The 24,062-nt window shown below is 34.9% G+C and overlaps 2 protein-coding genes across 2 annotated transcripts in view; one reads left to right on the forward strand and one right to left on the reverse strand.

Moving 5' to 3' along the window:
* LOC145283595 (uncharacterized) overlaps positions 1-24,062 on the forward strand; it is a 3,312,299-nt gene that overhangs the window by 109,075 nt on the left and 3,179,162 nt on the right. The window lies entirely within an intron of this gene.
* On the reverse strand, positions 13,509-17,407 carry LOC145284046 (uncharacterized). Its single transcript, XM_080133129.1, has 2 exons — positions 16,383-17,407; positions 13,509-15,359 (listed from the first exon to the last, which is right to left on the reverse strand). The coding sequence occupies exon 2, from the start codon at positions 15,303-15,305 to the stop codon at positions 14,553-14,555; it is 753 nt and encodes a 250-aa protein (XP_079989255.1). The 5' UTR covers positions 15,306-15,359; positions 16,383-17,407; the 3' UTR covers positions 13,509-14,552.

The following is a 24,062-nucleotide window of genomic DNA, read 5'->3' on the forward strand; positions in this document are numbered from 1 at the left end:
TTAAAAACAGGATGAATGAAATAGATTCGGTATAAACCGGAGGTTCTTCCATATTGTTTTAATTTTATAATTTTTATTTTCTTTTGGCAATAACAACAAATTAAGTCAATATTAAATATAAAAGTACGGACGCGACGCAGACGCACGTGCATTTGTTTAGACAGAACGAATGTTGCAGTAGATTAAAAGAATGTAAAAGCAAGACGTAATAGAAGAGCCAAATTAAACCATTTAAATAAATAACAGAATATAAACGACGGTAATAATAAAGAAAATAGAAGAAATTTATTTGTGTAAACGAACTAAATAATAATCAATTAAGTAGAAAACTGTAACCGAACATTTTTTAATAATTTAAGCGACAGCAATAAAGAATAAAGAAATATTATTTTACTAAAATATAATAAAAATAGAACAGAAACATGAATGTTGAGGATTGGGATTTGTGGAACAGGTCGACAGACTTGGTTAGAGCAGGGCAGAGTGGGACGGTAAGAGAGAAAAGGAGAGGAAGATTTTTTTTAGCCATGATAAGGTAAAGCCGTAACAATTACCCACTAGTATGGCATACAGAGGCTCCACTCGAAACTACTGCATGGTCTAGAGTCCATTCACCAAATGGCAATACAGCAGCCCCAGCATTTTGCACCTGCTGATAGGACGGACTCCTTAGTCATTAATCCAAGGTTCAGGACCCTGACTATCAGGCGGATAACGTCAGCCGAGATTAAACGTTTACCTCCAGCGCCCTTACTAGTAACATGGCCACAAGGATAGACATAGAAACAGAACATATCAGGCTTCTGTTCACGAAGTAAAGTCGTCATTAAGAGCATCTTTTTCTTCACCCTTTGTCAGAAACATCACTCATTGGAAATGAGGATTGTGGGACAAATAAGAGGAAGCAAGAGTAACGAAAACTGCCGATACCGCATCCACAATGCGTTGTCTACTCTCCATTAAAAAAACAGGGGGTGTAAGGACTTATTAATATTTAAGTAGTATAAGTCCGTCACTTTAATTTGAAATTCAAGATATTTGAAGATAAATCCCCATCCCATAAGTAGGAATTAAAAAATGGAATAGATATAGGTTACTTTAATTTCCATTTAAGAGTGCCCATTTTTTCCTCTTTCCAAGAGACACTTCAAACAAAGAAATTATGGAAATTTAGCACTGAAATAATTTAAAAGATACCGGTCCGGAGTTTCCACGTGTTCCGATATTCATTAAACTCATTTATTCTGAGCCAAAAAGGCATCTATCACGTTGGAAAGTTTTTCACTCACTGATACTTGTCATTCGAGTTTCGCTGCTATAGCAGAAGTGATGGAGAATGGGTTATGGCGGTTGGGATCTTTTCGTTTATATTTATAGAGAGAGTACATCATTTATCCTAGGGGGATATTCTAGACATTTTGCATTTTACTTCAGACTGTAATAAAATATATTAGACAAAATTAATACAAAATAAACAGTATAATAACGACAATTTAGCACTGAAATAATTTTAAAGGTACCGGTCCGGAGTTTCCACGTGTTCAGATATTCATTAAACTGATTTTGTCTTTGCCAAAAAGGCATCTATCACGTTGGAAAGTTTTTCACTCACTGGCACTGGTCATTCGAGTTTCGTCCTGGGATAGGAAAACATTCTTTTGTTCAAGATGGCAAATGATACATCAAAAACTCCTCTATCCTAATAAATAACAGGCATGTTGAAAATTGTTCTAATTTTGTTATACGGTCCCGAGCAACACTGGGTGGTCTTGCTAGTATATCTATAAAAGTGAAAATGTATGTCTGTCTTTTTTATATCGAATGTCAATGAAGAATATTATACAGAAAGGCATTACTTTACATATTCACACTTTTTAATAGATACATATGCATATAGCCTTATGAACACTGTATAGGGCCCGAACAAAGCCGGGCGGAACTGCTAGTATTCCTAGAAAAATAGAGATAGGTAATTATAATTTTTCATAGTAGCACATGGAGTTAAAATAACAATTGAAATGATAATTTTAACTGAATACTACAAGTGTATAAATGAAAATTAAGGAACAGTCGTAGATCTAATGAATGCTGATATATTCCAGAATTCATTGACATGTATGTAATTAGTTAGTAATATTAGTCTATCCATGCGGATGACGATATCTCATTGATCATTTATTAATCCTGTTTTATTTAATTGACTCTGTGACGTCGTTGATTACTGTGAAGCCCGATGCGTGAACTACACTGCTTTGCACAGATAGAGCACAGGAAGGCAGGATCTGGGTTCTCATAGTGAATGGCACCGCTTGTCAGTGTCTCAGTGTGCGACAATCTGTATCTGCTCGCACAGGCTCGTTGATGAATAAGGCCATCCCGCTATCGCATGGGGAGCGCTGAATTTATCTGCCTGCAGTCTAAGTCTCCAAAATATTGAAGAGAGCGTTGCAGGGCTTGAGGATGAGCGTTCTATAATGACAATTCTTTAAAGAACTGGATATTCGTTAATGTAAAATACTGGATTAACTGTCTGAAAAGTATTTTTACGTAAATTTTTACGGATAAATTTCATCTGTAGTTAATTTATATGACTTTTATCTATATATATAAAAATGTAAATGTTGGTTCGTTCGGAGTTAATTGTCTAGAAAACCACTGGACGGATGGCTTCCACGTTTTGGTATAATATGTTTACTATATCCATGTGTGTTTTTATATATTTCATTTTAATTGTAACATTACACTTAATTTTTCTATGATAAATAGGTGTTTTTCTTTGTACCAAGAGGCCATTTTTTTATTTAGGGGCAATTATTTATTACCGCTTCCTGTCACGTGACCAGTGTTAAATTTTAGCGGTTTTCCTGCTAGATCTGGAGATTTCGTTTGCAATCTAGCGGTGCATTCGAGAAAATCTGGAGATATTTGGCACCCACACACCCGCATTAGATTATTAAAAAATAACGAAAACCCGAAAAGCGATTGAAAATACTTTAAAACATAAAATAAACTCATTCATGTAAGTAAACAAAAGTAGCATTTATTGCCTTTGGTAACAATTATTTATTGATTATTTGTTTTGTTTTTCACCTTTTTTTCGACTAACCATTCTTAAATCTCACTATAAAATCGATTTTTCCAAGTTCATTTTAGGTGGAGGGGCATTCCAACCTCCGAAGGGGTTTGTATTACTGTACACATAGATTCGAAAAAGTTGTCAAAAAACAAATATATAACAAATAAATGTTATCAAAGGCAAGGTAAGTTACTTTTCTGCCAAACTGGATATAGTTTTCGTGCTTTTATTCAGTGTAACATATTTATTCAGCTCGAAAAACATACAGCGTTTACCGATGTACTTGAAAATTCAAGATGGCGTCTCACATCCTCTTTAACACCGTAAGTTTGGAAAAAGGTGTTATAAATAAAAAACTATACAAAATACTATTAAAAACCCGCCGAATATATGTCAACCTATGTCACAGTAACATGTATTGAGCGAGTTTTTAACAGTATTTTATCCGGTGTTTTATTCATAACACCTTTTCCCATGTTACATGGAATAAAAACACGAAAAATATATCCAGTTAGGTAGAAAAGTAACTTATCTTGCCTTTGATAACATTTATTTGTTATATATTTGTTTTGGACAACTTTTTCGAATCTATGTGTACAGTAATAACACCCCAACATTGCATCACTAAAAAAACACCACAGGCTTAATGTAAACAGAATGTGTTTACAATATCGGTAAATTGTCAATGGGTTTAAATTACATGATTATTGATAATGTAACCATGTGATTGAACTTTAATTTAAATTAACCACACGTGTGCCGACACTCAAAGTGTATACACATTTTGACTCCTCCCTTTACTTAAAAATTCACCAAAAATCAGGAAATTAACAAATTTTAATGAAAATTGCAGTATTTTTCAAATAATGATCGCAGAATATAATGAACTAATTATTTTTACTTAACTCTTAGTGAAAATGTTTTATTTTGTTTAAATAAAAATACCTTTACTAAAGTTATGATTTTCAGTAGTAAATAAAAAACGCAAGAATTTATTTTTGGTTTTTTTTAAAGCATCGTAATTTGTAACAATAAAAAAATTTTTTTACAGTAACATTATGAAAAAAGTCCCTAAAATCCGTATTAATGTATTCGATATAACTCGAAGAAAAATGAATTCTAGCATAATATTCAGGAAATTAAAGATTCAATTAGATTCCTATTTCAGTCACCTAAATTATTTAGAGTGAAATGAGTTTAGGAATTTATAGCTAAACCTAAATATTTTTTTGGTAAATATCCAGATACGCTACTACAGAACACCGACCACTCTAATTTGTTTGCGCGCCCCAACATCACATCCGCCCCCCCCCCGCTCGCGCCCCCAATGTACAAAGTAAAATCTTCGGAAAATGTTAAATGGTGTTCCAATTGGTAAATGTCGGTGCGTTACTTACGGAAAATTTTTAAATTCGATGTTCCAGGTAAAAAAAAAACAAACAGATAAATTACCCACCCCGTACTCCAACTTGGTGTGCTTTCCTTTTCTTATTTTATTTCTTTTTCAGCTAATTTTAAATTTTTCGCCCAAAAAGCGCTATAATGTATTTTTGAAAATTAGAAAATTCTATGTCATGGAAAAAAATCGCCTCCCCCCTACGTAGTTTGCTTGGTGATGCCGTCGTTTATGCTACAGCGTGCATACGCGTAGCATAAACGGAAGCTACAAAATGGTGGAAAGAAGTTCGTGGGTTCAGGGGTAAATACAATGCAAACAGTAAATTTGCCCCAACTTTAACTATCAGATTCGTTGTCAGCGACCTCAATTACCTATAAAAAACAAATTAGAGTGGTCAGTGTTATGAAGTAGCGTATCTGGATATTTACCTTTTTTTTCTTGCTTAAAAAAATTAGCATTAATACAGTAAGTTAGGTAAACTGACTTTTTCGTTTAAAAATGGAATTATTTATTAACTTTTAAAAAAAACATTTTTTAATAAATATTTTGTGTTTTATATACATAAAGTACAATTGTTGAATGTTACTGTTTTGATTATATTCGTTTGGGGGCACTATTAAAAAATTAAGAAAGATTAAAGTGAAGCGAAATTTAAGTTTCCGTTCCATTTTTATAACAACCGTAAAACAGTGCATACTCAGCAAGTTTTATCGTAATTTATAAGCATATTGACACACAAAATAAACATTTTATTTATTTTTTTGCATAATTAATGATGGGAGTATTTTTCTGTTTATTTTCTTAACATCTGTTAAAAAAATAATGTGTACATTCTCTTGAAAAAAAGAATCAAACTTTTCTCTACTTTCACATGTGTTCCATTTTAACAAACTGAGCCACAGCAACGCGTGGCCGGGTACAGCTAGTATATATATATATATATATATATATATATATATATATATATATATATATGGATATATATATCGTCTGAAATCTTATTCTTGACGCTATATATACATATATATATATGGGTGTATATATATATATGTATATATATATATATATATATATATATATATATATATATATATATATATATATATATATATATATATATCGGCAAGAATAAGAGCTCATAGAAAAACTTTGTTTTAATTTGAATAAAATGAAATACGCTTCAAGTGCGCTTGAAAGCCAAGTCACAACGTAATGTAAGGGAAATAAAAAAAATATAATATTTGTTTAAATATATATATTTATATATGATGCCAGCAACTCGTTCTCGACTATTGCCATTACTTAATATATATCTGGCTCAAAAGACGCAAACATGAGTGGAACTAGCAACACGTGCCAGAAAGTCACCTCTATGAGTCTTCTATAGTCCAGCACATCAACTGATGACCGGGTTTAATCTGTGTGCCTTGAACACCTATAATGCCAGACCCTGGAAGTTGCAAAGCCTTTATTGACATTCACGGCCATATCTGCACCAATCCTCATTGAATATCCGCTTGTCGTTTCAGAATATAGTCAGCCTTTTTTTGTTATCGGGATACACACTGATTGCAAAGTGTGTGTTGCATTGCCTATCAAGTAATGCCTGTGCTTGAAGCTTTTTATAGTGAGGAAAGACTTTGCACTCTCTTAACAGCTGCCACATTGAACCAAAAAGAAGAGCAAGTCAACAGCATTGGAAACATCAGTCGTCGCAGGTTGTATATAACGGTTTTTCTTTCTCCTATAAATGCCACACCCACCACTGCTTACGGGAGCCTTCCTCACCCACCATGCCACTTGATCCATAATTGGGTCTTAGGTTGCTGGGCACCGGAACATACTCAACAAGTCAGTGGGTCATTTATGCCGCAGCTGACAGGGCCTAAACCCCTCTGGAGGTTTCTGTCAGGGTTTACCCACCCTTGGACTTTGGTTAAAAGAACCTTGGCCCACAAGGCAGTGGATGTCCAGTTTTACGACGCAGGGCACTCGCCGTTCATCAGAGCCACGTCTGTGTGGCAGTGGTCACGACGTGCACGTGAGGTTTATTTGTCTGGAAGAAGCACAGTGTGACGCTAAGACATTTGTGTGCTTTTAACACACGTCCACATCAGACCTTGACCACAATATATATATATATATAATGTATATATAGATATATACACATACATATACACACACCCACACACCCACACACCCACACACACACATATATATATATATATATATATATATATATATATATATATATATATATATATATATATATATATATACATATCGGCCTTCAAAGCACGTTCACATTGTTTATCTGACGGCTGCTTTTCTTTATCGCAGGGAAAATTCTTTCGGTGGGAATTAGCAGAGCGTCGCACTGCTGGGTCTTACCTATTTCTATGCATGACTATTATCTGGGCCGCATACAACTCAGTGACGTACATTGCATCGATCCGGTGCCCGAGGTCCGCATTTTTCTTCAGGTCATTAATCTATTTTTGCGGTACGCGCATCAATTAATGATCAATATAGTGAATTGACCAACTAAGGTCACGTCTTAAGAGAGCTTATATGACTTCACCAATTATTTGAGGGCATTCAGTCGACTTTCTTTTAAGCATCTCACTGGAATTCTTGGTGAGATCTCGCACTTTCTAGCCGAGTGTCTGAGACTTGGTGTTGTACACACGTAGAGTCGGTCTTTATGTGCAACACCTTGGTCTGCAACTGGAGCGATGAGTTAATTCTTCTTGAAACATTATCCAATTCAACCAGATTAATATGTGACGCGTCGTTCTCAGGTCGTAGCCAATCAGCGTCCTGCACCACAGTTCCGTCCCGTTCAAACGTAACTCCTGTTGCTAGCATCGACCCAAACGTTAAGTTCCCGGGTGTCAACCCACCAGTCCACACAAGCTGGATCGTTCGCTTTACTGCGTATACATCTCGCACATCATATGCCGAAGTAAAGAGTAAGGAGTATGTCAACTTGTCATCCCAGCCGTTTCTGATTAAACAGGATCTTCTCTTTATTACTCTGCATGCCAGACGTAGGCATGCTCGTATTGGAAGATGTCCTACTCGCTTTCTACACAAAGAAACATACAGCCTGTCATTTTATGATATTAGGAATTTCTGGGATTGCGTTTCCTCGTTTTTAACGTAAGCCACTCTGCTTCATGTAAACTGCTAGTTGCATTACAGGTGCGCCGTCCCTAAGTCCGTCCAGGTCCTTGTATTCTAGTCCGAATCGAGCTAAAAGTTCCCGGACTGGAGATCCGAGAACAACCTCTTCGTTAACAAAGATATCGATGCGAGCCAATGTCGTACGGTTCACAGCTTCCTCCTGCGATAACAACCTGCTTACGATAGTCTTCATAATGAGGAGAGCCATGTTTAAACCAAACCCTAAACGTGCCAAACAGTATGTAATAGTATCACCCTCTACTGTCTGGTATTATCACAGTATCCCGTGAACTTTTACTTGGAGAAAGGGAGATTAAGCAGTGATATGTTGGTCCCTTTTTCCGCCACTTGTGCATCTTGGCAGTAATAACATCTGCATTCGCCATAAATACATCTAAATGATTTTTGAGTTCGCAGTAGTCCATTACTGGTTGCATCTTTGCCTTACTCCACTGCAACACGGCCACCAATGGAATTAATCCATCGGAAGTCGGAGTCTGTTTTCCAGGTAAGGTTCAATCCAACCGTTATCAATCCATTCGCGGTGTTCTTGATCATAATCTGGCCGAAGCACCGCAGTTACTAGTTAGTCTGACAATCCATTACGCAGTCCTTCAGGTGGGCGGGTATCTGCCTATTCGCATGCCGCTATCCATGCTCTGTTATAATGGTCAAACGTGACATATACCAGTTCACCGATGAACACGTGAAAACTTTTCAGACACCGATCCGACTACACCCGCAGGTCTAACAGTTATACCTCTTAATGCTGTTATCGCATGGATCCCTAACAGCAAATAACAACCCAGATTTGTCAGGCCCCACCAGAGCGTCGATCCTAACATAGTCACGATCGTTTGTTGAAATAGTGGCTACTCCTATTTCGCAGTAGGTGCCGGACAACCCTCTAATACCACGCCAACTTTTTCTGTCTTCAACAATCGATATCGATTTGCATCTCTTATTGTATTCGATCATCCTGTGTAGATTAATGCCGAACACCGCATGTAATCATCGTAGACAGCAATCCCCAGGAGCACCGCATTTACATCTTCGTGAAGAAGTTGCCGCTTATGACTCATTTCCTTGTTCGTTTTCCAAACAGTCCTGGGCAAAGTGACCAAGATTGCAACATCGGTTGCGATCGGTTCCACGTCTTCTGCAATTACTTTTGTGTGATCGATGTGGTCCTATTTAAAGCAGTTTACTCCTCCGCCGGCAGAAACAACAGATTAACCTTTGGATGGACTTACAGCAGTAACTACGTTAAGGCTTTAGTATCTGGTTGGCGTAAACACTCTTGTTCTTGCTATAAGATTTTCCCTGGTCAAGGTATCAATTTTTGGTGCGTGATAGAGTTCGATGGAAATTGCATCAGAGGACACTGTGATAAAAAACAGTTTGGCAATTTGTTCTAGTCAGTCTCCCTAAAAACCAACCCGTCCAACCAGTAGTTTGATATATTCGTGTAATCGCCAAACTATTTAATCATGTTTGACTTCCTGTAAGTTGAAACGCACGATTTGTGAATGCCTTTTTTAATCTAGTCTTTATCCGCTTGGCGTCCAGTTGGTCAATCTCACTCATTTCTACATAGCGAGCCAATGCATACCCATTCAGATAAAAAGGCAGCAGGTTTGCCGCATCATCTGTCTTTTGGGTTTCATTACCAACCTTCAATTCTTCAGCCATGATACTACGTTTCCCTCGACAGTACATAGCTTCACCCTGTTGCTGCTTAGTCGTATTTTCGGCATATTAACAGTCGAAAAAGCTTGGCACGTTTACACTAAAATTTTAACCTGTTGAATGGCGTTTCCTGCACAAACAACGCCGTTCTTCTCTTCCACTGACATGCGAATTAACCGTGCGTACGAAATTACTCCGAGTGAGCAAAAGCATCGTCTTTATACGGCGGTTTTAGAAATCAGTCAAGTCGGAAGTTGAAAACAGGCGTGTCGTTGATACTCTTTGACATTTTTAAAGGGCATGTGTATTTTTTCTACAAACTATAGACACGAATTCTACCATCAGAAGAGTACATTCATAACTTTTCATTTCGTATTGGTCGGGTTTCGAGCTTGAGTGTCAACACGCCATCTATGTGCTCATTATTATTGTCACAGAAATGTACTCGTTATTATTGTCACAGAAATACTTAAATTAATTATTTACGCATACAGACAAATGATATAACCAGAAACCTTATAAAGTTCAATAAAATATAATCCAAACAATCAGGAATATGCCAGTATATTTTTTAAAACTCATCAAAAGAAAAAGGCGGAAGTTAATATGATTAATAATTTAAAAATGCGAATTTGTAGATTTTTTAACTAGAAAACTACAAGCTTAAAAGAAAAGGAAAAAGAACAATATATATATATATATATATATATATATATATATATATATATATATATATATATAAATCTTGTCAGTGAATTGAATAAATAAAAAGCACGTGGTAACTTAATAAAATGCCTTTAATTGTGGAACAACCAAAACAACCTCGTGAAATGTTTAAATAGCCAAACACATTGGAAAGAAGAAAAACACAGATATCGCACCGTATACAGGGATAATCTCAACAGTTTAAATCCTAACAAAATACCCCGATGAGAAAATCTAAAGGCATAAAATAGAGAAACGAACAACAACTTGTAAACTACAACAAAGAAAAACAAACATATTCCAGTAACACTACATGAACTTGGATGCAATACACTGAAGGAAATCTTATAAATTGGCACTGCGCTCGGCTGAAGCAACTCATACGGGCGCGACGTGTATATAAGTCGGCTGTTGCGATTACGCAAACTTATTAAAAAGGTAAACTCGCTAGGTAGATGTGAAATAATTTGAGACAATTATTTTAGCCAAAATCAAGTTAATACATATAGTTATTTTCGATGGGTCATCTGTGATTTTGATATATATGCAAACTACTAGTTAATATAAACAATAATAAAGAATTTGAAACTGCACTGGCTTTACAATAACATAACATATCTTCAATTGGTTTTGCATATAATTCGTTTTACCAACATTTAGTAATAAGAATTGCCCTCTGTGCTCGAAGACAATGCTTCGATTAGAACATGAAAAGAACACATTAACAAAGAAACGTTTAAAACAATATTTTGGCTATATTTAATAAACACAACAAGCTACAAGGATTATATTTCGAAATAAAAAAAAAAACAGTAACAATTAAAAACAAAATGCATGAAGCAATATATTTATGAACATCGTTTATTCACGAGTCCGGAATGTGTCTTCTGGGAAATGTGCTTTTTGGCGTCTAAGTGTACGTGCATATTTGCAGCTGTTTATAAAATGCACTCCTTTTTGACGTTATTATTTTTTTTATTTAGATTTTAACCTGACATATTTCTTACGAGGAACATAAAACATTTGTGATATATATATAGAACATGAATAATAACTGACATGCAAAATACTATGAGGGCATTTAACAAAAGTAAAAATTATTATAAATTTGATTAATTCTGTTAGCTTGACCAACGCTTTCTCAAAACAGAGAATGCTGTATACAATACTCACACGCACACCCACATTATATATATATATATATATATATATATATATATATATATATATATATATATATATATATATATATATACATATATATACATGTGTGTGTGTGTGCCTATGGCATTTTGAATCTATATGACCAGAATAATGTCAGTTATAAATGTACATGAAATAACAGTCGTTTAAGCGTAAGACACAAAATATGCACATACTACTTATAGGAATATAATAGTATGTTTTTGTGTGACTAAACGCTATATGCCAAATATGTTCGTATGTAAAAGCTTCCTAATTCATTGAATTTATATGAAGAAGACCATTTCTCCAAGACACGTCGAACAAAGTATATCAGGAGGAAGTAGTGCTATTAGCAAGCGTATTATTGTTAAAAGAAAGAATTAGTAGGGAGTGGGGTGTTTTAATAAGATGTGCAAAACTCAAACAATTAGAGAGGATTTGAAATATTTTTATGTACAATGAAATTGGGCATCAATTTCTAGCTTCCCCGTTATCTGCTTAAATACAATTATTTTCTTTCAAAATTGTCACTTCGAAAATGTTGCGGTGAATATGTAAGTGACCGGGAAACGTAAGAAAAAATAGAAACCTGACATATGTGTAGATAAGTGCTTTAATACAGAAACGGAGGAGGACATTCGAGAGAAAAGTGGATTAAGAAGACAATGTTTTAGCTGATTATACTCTGCTTCTCATTCATAACAAAAAAATAATAATATATAATTTATAGTGCATAAAAACGGTGCATAATCTATGAACAAAAAGTTTAATTTTGAACTACGATATTTACTTACACCTTGCGTGGTGCCTTTTTACCATTAATTCTGTTCCCTATGTTTATTATTCTAATTATCAATATGATCTTTATAACCAATACCTACCGTTTATTCTGTTTTTATTAGGATGATCTTAGTCATATTATGCTTGCATTTCAATATTTTCTAAAAATCACTCAATAGTTTAATTGTATTTGGGTTTAGAGTCCAATTATGTAGTTTTTTTTGTAATGAATTCTCGTCTTGTAATTTCAATATTCTCAACCAATTTCGATCTCTACCAAATGTGTTATGGATGTGCATTGTTCCTGACACATAATAAAATTAATTTCGCCTATTCACAAAGACTGAACAATCTGGCAATTTGAAGTAAACATAGTGGGATGAATGGTAGATATAAGCTAAAATGTCCGACTGCGAACGTAGTAATTTCAAAAACCAGGTGCGCTTTTGAGTGAGGTTTAATCTAATTTTTCGCCAACCACATTGCTTACTTTAACACAGAGGTTTTAATGCAGTTATCGCAACCTTTTATTGCCTTACATCTTTCTCTATCATTACAGTAATGAAGGCTTGTTTTCACAAGCCAGTTCCTTAATTTAGCGCATAATCTCGAGAGAAAGCATGAAGTACCACATCGATTTGCGATGTGTAAAAGAGTCCTAACGTGTGTGATTATCCAAGATACTTAGAGTCATTAACCACTTCTAGAATATCAGTATTTTAACATAGTAATTTTGCCTTCAGGGTGTATATTTTTATCCCACTCGTCGATGCAAAATAACATTAGGGTTGTTAATTAATAATCGAATAAAAGCATGATCTCGTCCATATAATGTAAGACTTTGGCGGCAAGAATGATTCCGGATTTGAATTTCTCTACGTTTTTGTCTGAAAAATCCATACAAATATTTTTGAAACAATCACCATCTTTATGAAGAGCTATAAAATCTATCCATAATGCCGAGCTTTATGTGGAGAGGAGGGAATACAATTTGGGAACTCTCCATCAAAGTAGAAGACAGAACAATGAGAGAGCCAGGAGTAAAGTCACTGCCCACAAGCCAATCTTTTTATACAGTTCTGGTATGTCTTGCTATCCCACAAACATTTAAAATGTTCGCGTAAGCACCTTGTGGTCCGATGAGAAATCAAACCAGTATTAAATCGACACATAATCCATTGTCTGTATGAAATCGTTTCCAGAACAAATTTGATTTCATCACTTTTTTGGTAGTTAAATGGTCTAAAAGAATTGATACATATAAGTTGCCATTGTGAGGAAGAACATATAAGCTTCTTTTGGAAATGTCTATAAAATGAGGACAATTTGAGAAACATTATGTTTGACACCAAGCTACATCAACAGACAGGCAACGTCATTGTAATATAACATAGTGTTTCCCTTATGTGAATGTGGCAGGAATTCAATATGGTGTTTTTTATAAAAGGTTATGAAGTAACATTTTTCTTTATGTGTTTGGTAGAGGTGTCAACGGGTTCGAATCACAAGTCAACAAATGTTACCTTTCCGGGTTACTGGTAAAAGGTGTGAACTCGCACGCACGCGTAGTTATCGTTTCACAGGAAATTCTTCGCAAATTCTCTCGGCACAGCGGGGTCTCGTTGGTCAGTTGGTCAGTGCGATTTCACCTTCGGGTTGATATGCCGTATCATGTTGAAATTAAATAGATTTTAATGCACACAAAAGAAAGACAAACTCAGATGTCTTTATTCCACGAGTTAATTCAAGTCGAATTTACAAAATATAATATATACAATTGTCCAAAGTTGATTTCTTACAAAACACGCTATTGAATCTTACTCTACGTGGTTTACGGTGGCGATGGACGGGGTGTAGTGATGACTCTTCCGTTATTGTTAGGTTCTCTCACGACCCAAATTCAACTCTCTAACCACCAAACAATGACATGTCTATGTCGGTTTTCAAAAAATGATAAAATTCACAACTCAACTCTTCCTCCCAGCAAGGTTGGCCGCTACGCTCCGGCACACAATAATGCTTACAAGTATTACAAAGATAGTTGCCCGGCCTTCTTCAGTGTTTCGGGAATCTTAAATCCCCTCCCCCAATGGGGAGACCTGTCGCTCCCAGTGGCAGACACGCCAGAGTGGTGGGACATACCGATATACCGAGGTACACACAGACGGAGACGGATGACGACATTTATAATAGATCGTACACATTGTATATTTATAATAAGAGCTTGGTATAAAGAGAGAGCTATACAGTTCTTTTTATAATGGTGACATTAGTGAGGAAAGAAGATTCCATTACGACTTAAGAGAACAGACAGTTAACACTTTGGAAGGGGTTTACACAATGTTCATTTACAAAGACGATAGCCAAAAGCAAATATCCTTTCAGCAAAGACTAGACTTTACTTATAACATGATGGCATTTAATATTCCAATCGGAACTTGGCACTTATGATGGTGTGTGAGCACCCGGAGACGAGAAGAGCTGAACAAAGCACTTGGTCCACGTACACATTTATTGTCGTTGGCGCCTCAATTAAATCTTGTCCGGGGAACAGGGCGGCGCTGACGTCCTGCCCCCTGATGCATTCCCCGCACAATTTTGGGATAAATGCCCATAGCTACCACATTGGAAACAGCGCGGGCACCCCCGCCCCTTGTTAGTACAATTTCTTGCGATATGACATCGCTGGCCACAGCAGAAACATCTCCCATTGGTCGTGGGTCTCAAACTGGGACTCTTTTCAGCATTAGTCTTGGCTTCCTGCGCCATCATTACAACCGGATCCCTCAGGTCCTCCTCATCTCTGATAATGGCTCGAGCGCGTTCTAACAAATGTTCCATGGGCGTTACAGATATGCTGGTGGAAGCCCTCAACCGTTGCTTAACATGGGTGGGAAGGCCGGCCACAAACGCATACGCCAGTGTTTGCTCTGACACTCCATTGCCAAATAGAACTGCAAGTTTCTTCAGCTCCACGAAGAAGACGTCCACGGTTTCTCCTGGCATGAGCTTCCTAGTGGCAAATGTTTCGTAGGCCGTACAGGGATCCATAGCAAATGCCTTGTATAAAGCATTTTTTATACAGGTAATATCAGCCTTCTCCACAGCACTCAGTTGCTGATATACACTTAGGGCGCCTCCAGCCAATATCAGGGGAATCACGGTATGCACCCCCTTTACTTCACAGAGGTTGCAGGTCAGCTCAACCCTTTCGACCCAGTCGACAACAGAAGTGGATCCGTCGAATTCGGGTATCACTTTTAAATCAAACTTTGCCCCAGCCATAGTTGTCCAGGAAAAGAGACAAAATGAAATCGCCGAAATAGCTTATGACCTTCACTAGCAGTATCAGAATTTTTGTAGGAATTTTGACACCCCTAACACAAACTGCGAATACAATATAAAAATCTCGTAATTTCTCTGTTAAAAGTGGGTTATTTATTTTATTTATGGATTATACTTCGAAAATAAACTATTACAGTTGTTTTAAAAGTAATAGAAATATTTTTTTTTTAAAAACAGTAATGAATTTTCCGAACTCAATATTTTTCAATTTTTAAACTTTAAAAATCTATCAAAATTTTTCTATTGATTCTATTTTTACGATATTTTCAGGGTCAATGTGAAATTTTATGCTCTTTCCAATAAACTGAATATAATATTTTAGACAAACGTTTTTTTTAAATTCACGCCCCCCAAGTGTCACCCATTTTCAACTTTCTCTTAAAAAGTAAATAATTAATTTATGTCGGGGAGTTTTATATATCACAAATTGAAGAGAAAAGGTCAATAAATAATATATTCAAATTTAAAACAAAAAAATCCCTTTTTTAGAAATTTACCTGTAAAGTCCGAAGTTTAAAACCTTATTTTATAAGAACACATTGCTTTTTTTTGTCTTTTTTTTAATGAAACCTTGGTCCTTGCTCCTTTAATTGAAAAACAAATTAGGGCTTGAATTACATTTTTCGAGGAGTTATAAGCTTGGAAAGACAGGGGGTCGAATAATTCACGCCTCTCATTTTGAAATGTCAATTAAAAAGTAAATAATTAATTTATGTCGGGGAGTTTTATATATCACAAATTGAAGAGAAAAGGTCAATAAATAATATATTCAAATTTAAAACAAAAAAAATCGCTTTTTTAGAAATTTACCTGTAAAGTCCGAAGTTTAAAACCTTTAAAAAAACACACACATTGTTGTTTTTTTTGGTTTTTTTTAATAAAACCTTGGTCGTTGCTCCTTTAATTGAAAAAAAAATTAGGGCTTGAATTACATTTTTCGAGGTGTTATAAGCTTTGAAAGATGGGGTGGAATTATTCACTATTTTCACGAAATTTCTGACACTGCAAGACCTTCACCTTCACCGAGGTGAACGATTTATATGACCTTCACCTAGGTGCGCGACTTGACACACAAAAATAAACCGCCTCTTAATCACCTGCTAACCCACGCGTCACTGTAACGTCCAATGACAACAACAACAACCTTCTCACTCGACCTGCCTTTATACCACTATCTCAATCCCTTCTCTTGCGCATGCGCCTGTAGATTCCTGACAACCTCGAGACTTCCTCTTATAAAAACCCTAGTTTTGTTGTCGCGCATGCCTATACAAGGCACAAACACGAGGGCTTTTGTTGTGTTGGTAAGTACTACATGAAATGATAATCAGGAATTCAATTGCCTTACAGAATGACATTGCCCTGCCCTCCTTTCAGTTAAAAGGGTTTAATATCGGTCAATATTCAGAAACAGAGCTTGGAGTCAAGGCTAGGACGCTCGGGAGAAAGGGGAGTTGAGTTAGCTAAGTCCTTTTGAAACCTGAACCAGAAAAGGAGACAATAAAATGTAATTCTGAAAGGCAATCAAGTACCCGATTATCATAACCAGTTGGAAAAAATGTATTAATGTTATAAACAAGCTTTTTGTCTTCGTGTGGGATCCACCGAAGATATAATGTAATTTTGTCTATTGCCTTTGTAAAATGAACCTTATATGAAACATCATCTATAAGTGCAAGTGTCTGCCCCAAGAACAATAATATTTCTGTTCTCTGTGTAAAAACCACAGCATACCCTCACATTTATATCGCTAGTATTACAAATAATGAACTCAACAAGTAATTGTCATCGTCATCGATTTCGCTGTATACGCCAGTATATAAATATCTCACTCTCCGTTATTAATGTCCTCCACGATATGTACACTGCATTAAATAATACGTTTTGATTTGGCGCCGGTGATCATTGACACCTGTATGGGATCGTAAAAAAGAACTTAGTTAACCACGGAAATAAATAAATAAATATGTCACAACGTGGAAAGTAAGGTCCTAAAATACACGGAAAAAAGCTAGGCGAATTTAAAAGAGAAAGAAAAAAAACTCATCCATTCATACAGACGAAACTCATCTATTCATAAACAGACAAAATGTATTTAAAAAAAAAAAGAGAGTATGCTGCAAAAAGGAAAAACAAGAGACATTCGTGGGGGAAAAAAATAAACACGAAATTCTCAAGAGTATATTTGCGTAATGTATTGATAAATAAACCGACACACGCTTTATAAATCGCGATTGTTTGAAATACGCGCGCGGATAATGTAGGAGGGGAGATAGCATTTTAACATACACAAAAAATAAAGATACGGAATAGGTGTCATTCACTTTATTGTTTTAAAAATTGTTTCATGTCTCGGGATTGTTTAATGTCATGTGTCAATCGTAACAGTAGCAAACTTGCCGAAATGTATTTTGTTATTGTTGGGGATGAATGCAATTTTGATGGTAAGAGACGCAAACGTTTAAAAGGCATTTTTGTGCTGAATGTTGAATTTTTCAGCTTTCATTTATTTTTTTTTGTTTTGTTTTTTTTCGAAGAAAAGAAAAAAGAGAAACTATTTAACGTGGGTTTATATTGGTGTCCTGTGATGATGCAAAAGTTTCGCGTTCCAGTATTCTTGTTTTTATTGCTGTTGTTGTTTTCGTGAGAAAATAGATAAAGGAAAAAAAGTGTTGTGTTTATATATTTTGGAAAAAAACCGGGCATTTTTTTTCAATTGTAAAGGATTTATAAGTATCTGTTATTTGAAAAAAATGTACGGATTGTAGATGTAAACATTTATTGTGTTTACCTGTCTCATGTCTGGTGTGTAATGGACATTTAAATAATATTGTTGAAAAAAATTTAATTTGTATGCATAATATATTGTACTTTTGCTCTCATTAATACGATGCCGACAATTAAGTAGGTAGGAATTAAAACAAAAAAAATTGAAAAGCGAAAAACAGATTATAAAAAAAAATTAAGACGAGTATTACATGAATGGGGGATCTAGAAATAATATAGAATTTGGAAGAAGGGACAGGAATAAGATTTACGTAAATGGCGGTTTTCGGAAAGTGATAATCCAAACAGAAGAATTTATGTTGTTCATTTTTTCAGCAAGAAAATCACCTGCCAGGTTTCAGCACAATAATGAGGTGCACTTGTGGGAAAAACAAATGGACTCTGCGAAATCGTGTGCTTAATAAGGTCAGGTTGCCGGTTTCCAGTCGTTCGTAATTCTCGACACAATAAATTAAAAATGAACACTTAGAGAGGCACGAGAGATCTTCAGGTATATAGATGACTAAGAAGTCAGTACAAGAGAATCTAACTGGAATTAATTACAAGAGAATAATAAACTATGCGTAAAAACGTTAAAAGAATAATAATGTAACAAGATACCTTATAATTTTTTTTTATAATATTTTTTTAATAATGTATGAATGTAGAGATAAACCTGTTTTGGGATCTTGGACATTGTGAGGGAAGAAAAAAGAAAATTCGCATACCATCACAGTAAAAGATTCAATATGCGCAGGAGGATTTGGCACAGAGAAGGAAGATATTTCCTATTTTATTGTCGAGTTCTTAGGAGCCAAGCAAGGTGATGCACGTGAATCATTGTGGTTCGTTTACGTTGTGTGTATGAATATGAATACGTTCTATAACAACGTACATGTTGAATAGTTGGGGGTTTATATGTTATCAGTAGATACGTGTAAATGCGTGTATGTATATACATCGTCTTATTTATGTGTTCGTCTACTGTGTATATTCATATATTTATGCAACAGTTCTAACAGAATACGTTTGAAGTGGAAACAGTTGTAAACAAACAGTTCTTTTTAACAGGTGTAAATAACACAAAACATAGCTGATATTTACGAACATTTATTTTCATAATCAGGCCGCATCTTCAGAGATTACACGTTTTTACATCCAAGATGCCTGAAATGACGCCGCTCGCCGCATCATTTTGAGTCGTCCGTTCTTTCTGATGTCCAGCAAACGACTGCCTAGAATCTCCCCAAATCTACATTTACTCACGTATCACAGACCAACAGCTAATGTAATCTCAATCTATTTATTTGTTTATTTTCACTTTCGTTTTGTCATATATTATATTATATTCCAATAATTTTGCCCCCATTTAATCGTTTATTTTTCTAATCATAATAATTGATCCAGTGATCCACCTTCGCCCGATCAAATATTATTATTATTATTAATAATAATAATAATAATAAGAAGAAGAAGAAGAAGAAGAAGAAGAAGAAGAATGTTTTGATCATTGGTCCTGATTGCCACAGTTAACACAGATACTACGCTATGATCACAACCCAAAGGATTACAACATTACAATTAAAGATACCTTGAATAAGTAAAAGCTACTGACTAAAAACGTATTAAGTAAATGAGCTTTGCTCTCTGTCCCAAAAGTAGTAAAATAGGTACAAAATGAGTCAATAGTAACAACCGCAAAAGAAAAGGGTCAGGGACAATCAGACAAAGAGTCGTCGAGTTGTCAGAGAGGTAAAATTAGACAACTATTGAAACAGCATAAGGGTGACTGGATTAAACAGTTGATATTTATCATAGAATATTGTGCCCTAAACCGAAAAAATTATGCCAGGAAAGTCGGATGGGGATTCTAATTTAAAAACAATAAACTCATCAGTTGGAAAATGGTTGACCAATAAGTGTTTTATGATGGTGTGTGATCTTTCGTACCCGAGTGGGTTGTAAGGGTTAAAGAGTTGTTCAGGTATAGAGCAAGAATAGAAAAAAACGTACTGGCATTTGAAAATGCGTACATATTTGAAAGATGAGACGGGAAGGGATGTCATATATGGAAGGGGACGTATCCTAATCATTAGAGAAACGACGTAAATAGGATTTAAAATAATATTTATTATGAGGAAAAGGATGGAGTCGAACACAGTAATCAAGAATTTAAAAAAATACGTATCGGAAGTTTAGATACAATCTTAAGGATTGTGAAGTATTGTCCATTGTGTTGGAAATCAAGTTTAGAAATTCTCTTTTTGTTGCTAAAAACATGTTGGACACATATGTAATATGTGAAAGCCACATGAAAAAACTGTTAACGTTTTGGTGTCAAAAAGCAAGATAGAGTCAATATATTTAGTTAAGAGTCTTTGGCATTAGTCAAAGTTTCGAGATACAGCTTGGAGTCAGAGTTAAGAGATTAAGGAGAAAAGAGATTTGAGTAAGCTAAGCCCTTTTGAAACGCGAACCAGAAAGGGAGATAATAAAATGTAATTCTCCAAGGCAATTTACTCCCTGATCCTGATCTACCCAGCTGGAATAAATGTCTTCATGTTATAAGTAAGCCTTTTGTTTTTATTTGTCATCCACCGAAAATATAATGTAATTTTACTAGTGTCTTTGTAAAATTAAATTTATACGAGACATCCTAAAAAAGTGTAACTCTCTGTCTCAAGAACAATAATATATCGCTTCTCTGTGTTGAAAAGAAAAGTCCACTCCCGCAATTATATTTCTTCTACTACAAATAATGAACTCAACAAGTAATTTTTATTGTCATCGTTGTCGCCGTATATGCCAATATATAAATGTTTCAACTCGGTTATATAAATATCTCATCGTCAAGTACATGGATTTGTTTTCCGATATGTACGCCCGCTTTCAACAAAGAAAGGAGTTCAAGAAATCGAAAGACTGAATAAGTTCGTAAAAAATGGAACATGAAATGTCACGTTGCATGAAACAGGCGAACAAATACATTATAAGGAAGAGGGAATAAATGAAACATAGTTGATGCCGGGGATGGAGGTGTATAAAGAAATATGCGTACTTTTTCCCAGTTCTTGCAAAAGTGAATTAAAGACTAAGCTAAGGAGGAAGTCAAAGTGAGACCTTTTAGTTAGGAGTAAGTGGAAGAGCGATAATCGGTGTATAACAGGGATGCAGAATATTTAATTTTCCGTAAAAAATGGTATAAAATAGCAAATATCTCTTCAACTTGACAAAACAAGAAACAATTTATATGATTTTCAGAAACAGCCGTCCAAATTAGTCTAAACCAGTTTAAGAACGATGGACAGCAAAGACACTGTTGTCCAGTGTAATCAGAGGTATTTTGGTAATTGACGGCCTTTAATAGTAGCGACGTCTGCATAAATTTCTATAGATGATCTAATAATTATATTTAGGAGATGCCTAATGATAATAAGGACAAGAGTTTGGTTCTTAAAGGAAGGGAACCATTAATTCTATTAGCTTCTGTTTTTTTCTCATCGACGGCTACTCATATAGACATATCCAGGAGAAAGGACTTAGTATCAACGAGGGCATTCGAGCTTTTTCGTAGCTGCACATCTTGTGATATAGACCTTTGTCTCATACTTATCGACAGCATTTTATATGTATGATGCAATTGCTGTTAAACCGAAGTTTTTTTTTTTACATTGGCATCATCACTTATCAAAGCCCGGAGATCACTCGAGGATATTTTAAACTCTATCAAAGCAGGTAAGTTCTTTCCAGCAGCTCCTGTCCAGATGTGGCAGCAGTACTCCATCCTTGGCCGTACCTGGCTCTTATATAGCTAGAGAATTGTATCAGCAGTGAGGTATCTACTGGATCGATAAAAATATCCCACCATTTTTCAAGCAACCTTGGCAACAGATTTATGTACGTGCTCAATTTACTATCAGGAGTAAAGGTTAAGCCCAGAAGCTTTTCAAAACATGAGGCCTCCCCAAGACGAGAGCCATTCATTTCAATATATGCTAAATTGGGATCAGAACGTTTATGATCTAATATTATAAAAGATGCGTTCTTTTATAATACGAGTCGCAGAGTTATATATGATATATATGTTCAGAAGTTATCTCAGTCAGCAATAAAACATTCATACACTTTTCAGTGGAGTGGCACATTTGTAGACAAATTGCATTTAAAGGAAAGTACTTTATGCATTAAAGTGTATTATAATATTTAAATAAAAAAAACACGTTATTATTACGGTATTTAGTATAGTTTCTTACTAGTAATGTTTGTCCAGGTATTTTTAGTGCCATGAAGAAATTTTATTCAATCTAGGAGAAATAAACCTTTATTATTTAAACGTTTATTACCGTCAATTATTCATCTCCTACTGGGATATTTCCTAAGATAATTAAACTACTACTAACGGTGTATCCCGTATTATATGGATATCATTGCTCTTGTAACCAATGTTGAGTGAAATAGAAAACAGAATTAGCCTAGTTCTTCTGATTGCACCCGAAATGGGTACATTTTTTCACCGGGATATGAAAATACACAATTTTTTTCTTGTCAATGCTACACACTGATATTGTCTTTCTATTGCGAATGAAGCCCCCTAGTTATGCATTCAGTGAAGGTTTACACCCAAGATACTAAATTCAAGGCACACACCATTTTCTCGTCAGTTGGACTTATACACACTCGCCATGATATATTTGACTATAAACTTTCGGATATTTATCTAGACACACAAAAGCAAATATTTGTGTGCATGAGATTCAATCTAAATGAGAAAACCTATACAGACGGGAGATACGGCATACAATAAAAGTGTACTCTATATCTTATGGGTTTGTGAAGAATGTGCCCCTCTTATTAATCAACTTAAACAGACTATCAATGATTGTTTTCCGACTGTTCTATCTAGGGTAATTTGCATTACGAAACCTGCCTTTCTTTTTTTAAAAAAAGACGGTTTGCCTTGCACTTAACTTCGCAATGTCAGTCGGGCGAACCAGCGTTCATTTTGAACCAAGTATAAGACAACATGCTCCTTTAGGTTTTCGAAATAAAAATAAAATTATCGTCAACCCCATCCACAATAATTTAGATTCCGCAATTGGAAATAATTTATTGGATAACCCAGAATGTGGCAGCATATAAGGACGACTTCTTTTCAATTTTATTTCGAGGCCGATTGTGTAGTCATTTGAAAACTCTTAAATCAGTTTAAATTGCACGCCTCAAACCCTCTCTATGAAGGCATAAGCGGTTTGTTAATATCTAGACATTTACGGCGAATTATAGAGGGATATTATAGATCTGACGACACTCCCTTACCCCCCCGTATGTTTATATGCGGGTTATCATTCCCCACTCGTGATAGTTAATTTTTTTTTAAATATTATATATATATATATATATAGAAGATAAAATTAAATTAATTAACGTGTATATATATATATAAATATATATATATATATATATATATATATATATATATATATATATATATATATACGTTAATTAATTTAATTTTATCTTCTACCCTTCCTTCTTCCCTGTAAATATATTTGATAGTGCTTGTAAATAAGTAGTTCTCATTTTCATCATAAATTTTAGTTTTCTCCACTTCGTTTTTTTTTTTTTTTTACAAAAAGATGAAATTGCCAACATTTGCCCCTGGCGAGGATGTCGAAGATGTCTAGCATTCAAAAGAATTATTTTCTCTTTCTCTCTCTCTCTCTCTCTCTCTCTCTCTCTCTCTCTCTCTCTCTCCCTCGTTATATATATATATATATATATATATATATATATATATATGTAAAAGTTTATATATGAACAAATATATATATATATTATGTACAAATATATATATATATATATATACAAATATATATATATATACATATACAAATATATATATATATACAAATATGTATATATATACATATA

Source organism: Euprymna scolopes, chromosome 8 (genome assembly GCF_053919585.1).
Source record: "Euprymna scolopes isolate OS-2025 chromosome 8, ASM5391958v1, whole genome shotgun sequence".
Taxonomy (NCBI): Eukaryota; Metazoa; Mollusca; class Cephalopoda; order Sepiida; family Sepiolidae; genus Euprymna; species Euprymna scolopes.

Excerpts from the sequence above, each read along its gene's own strand:
- LOC145284046 (XM_080133129.1), bottom strand. The coding sequence starts at position 15,305 with ATGGCTGGGGCAAAGTTTGATTTAAAAGTGATACCCGAATTCGACGGA.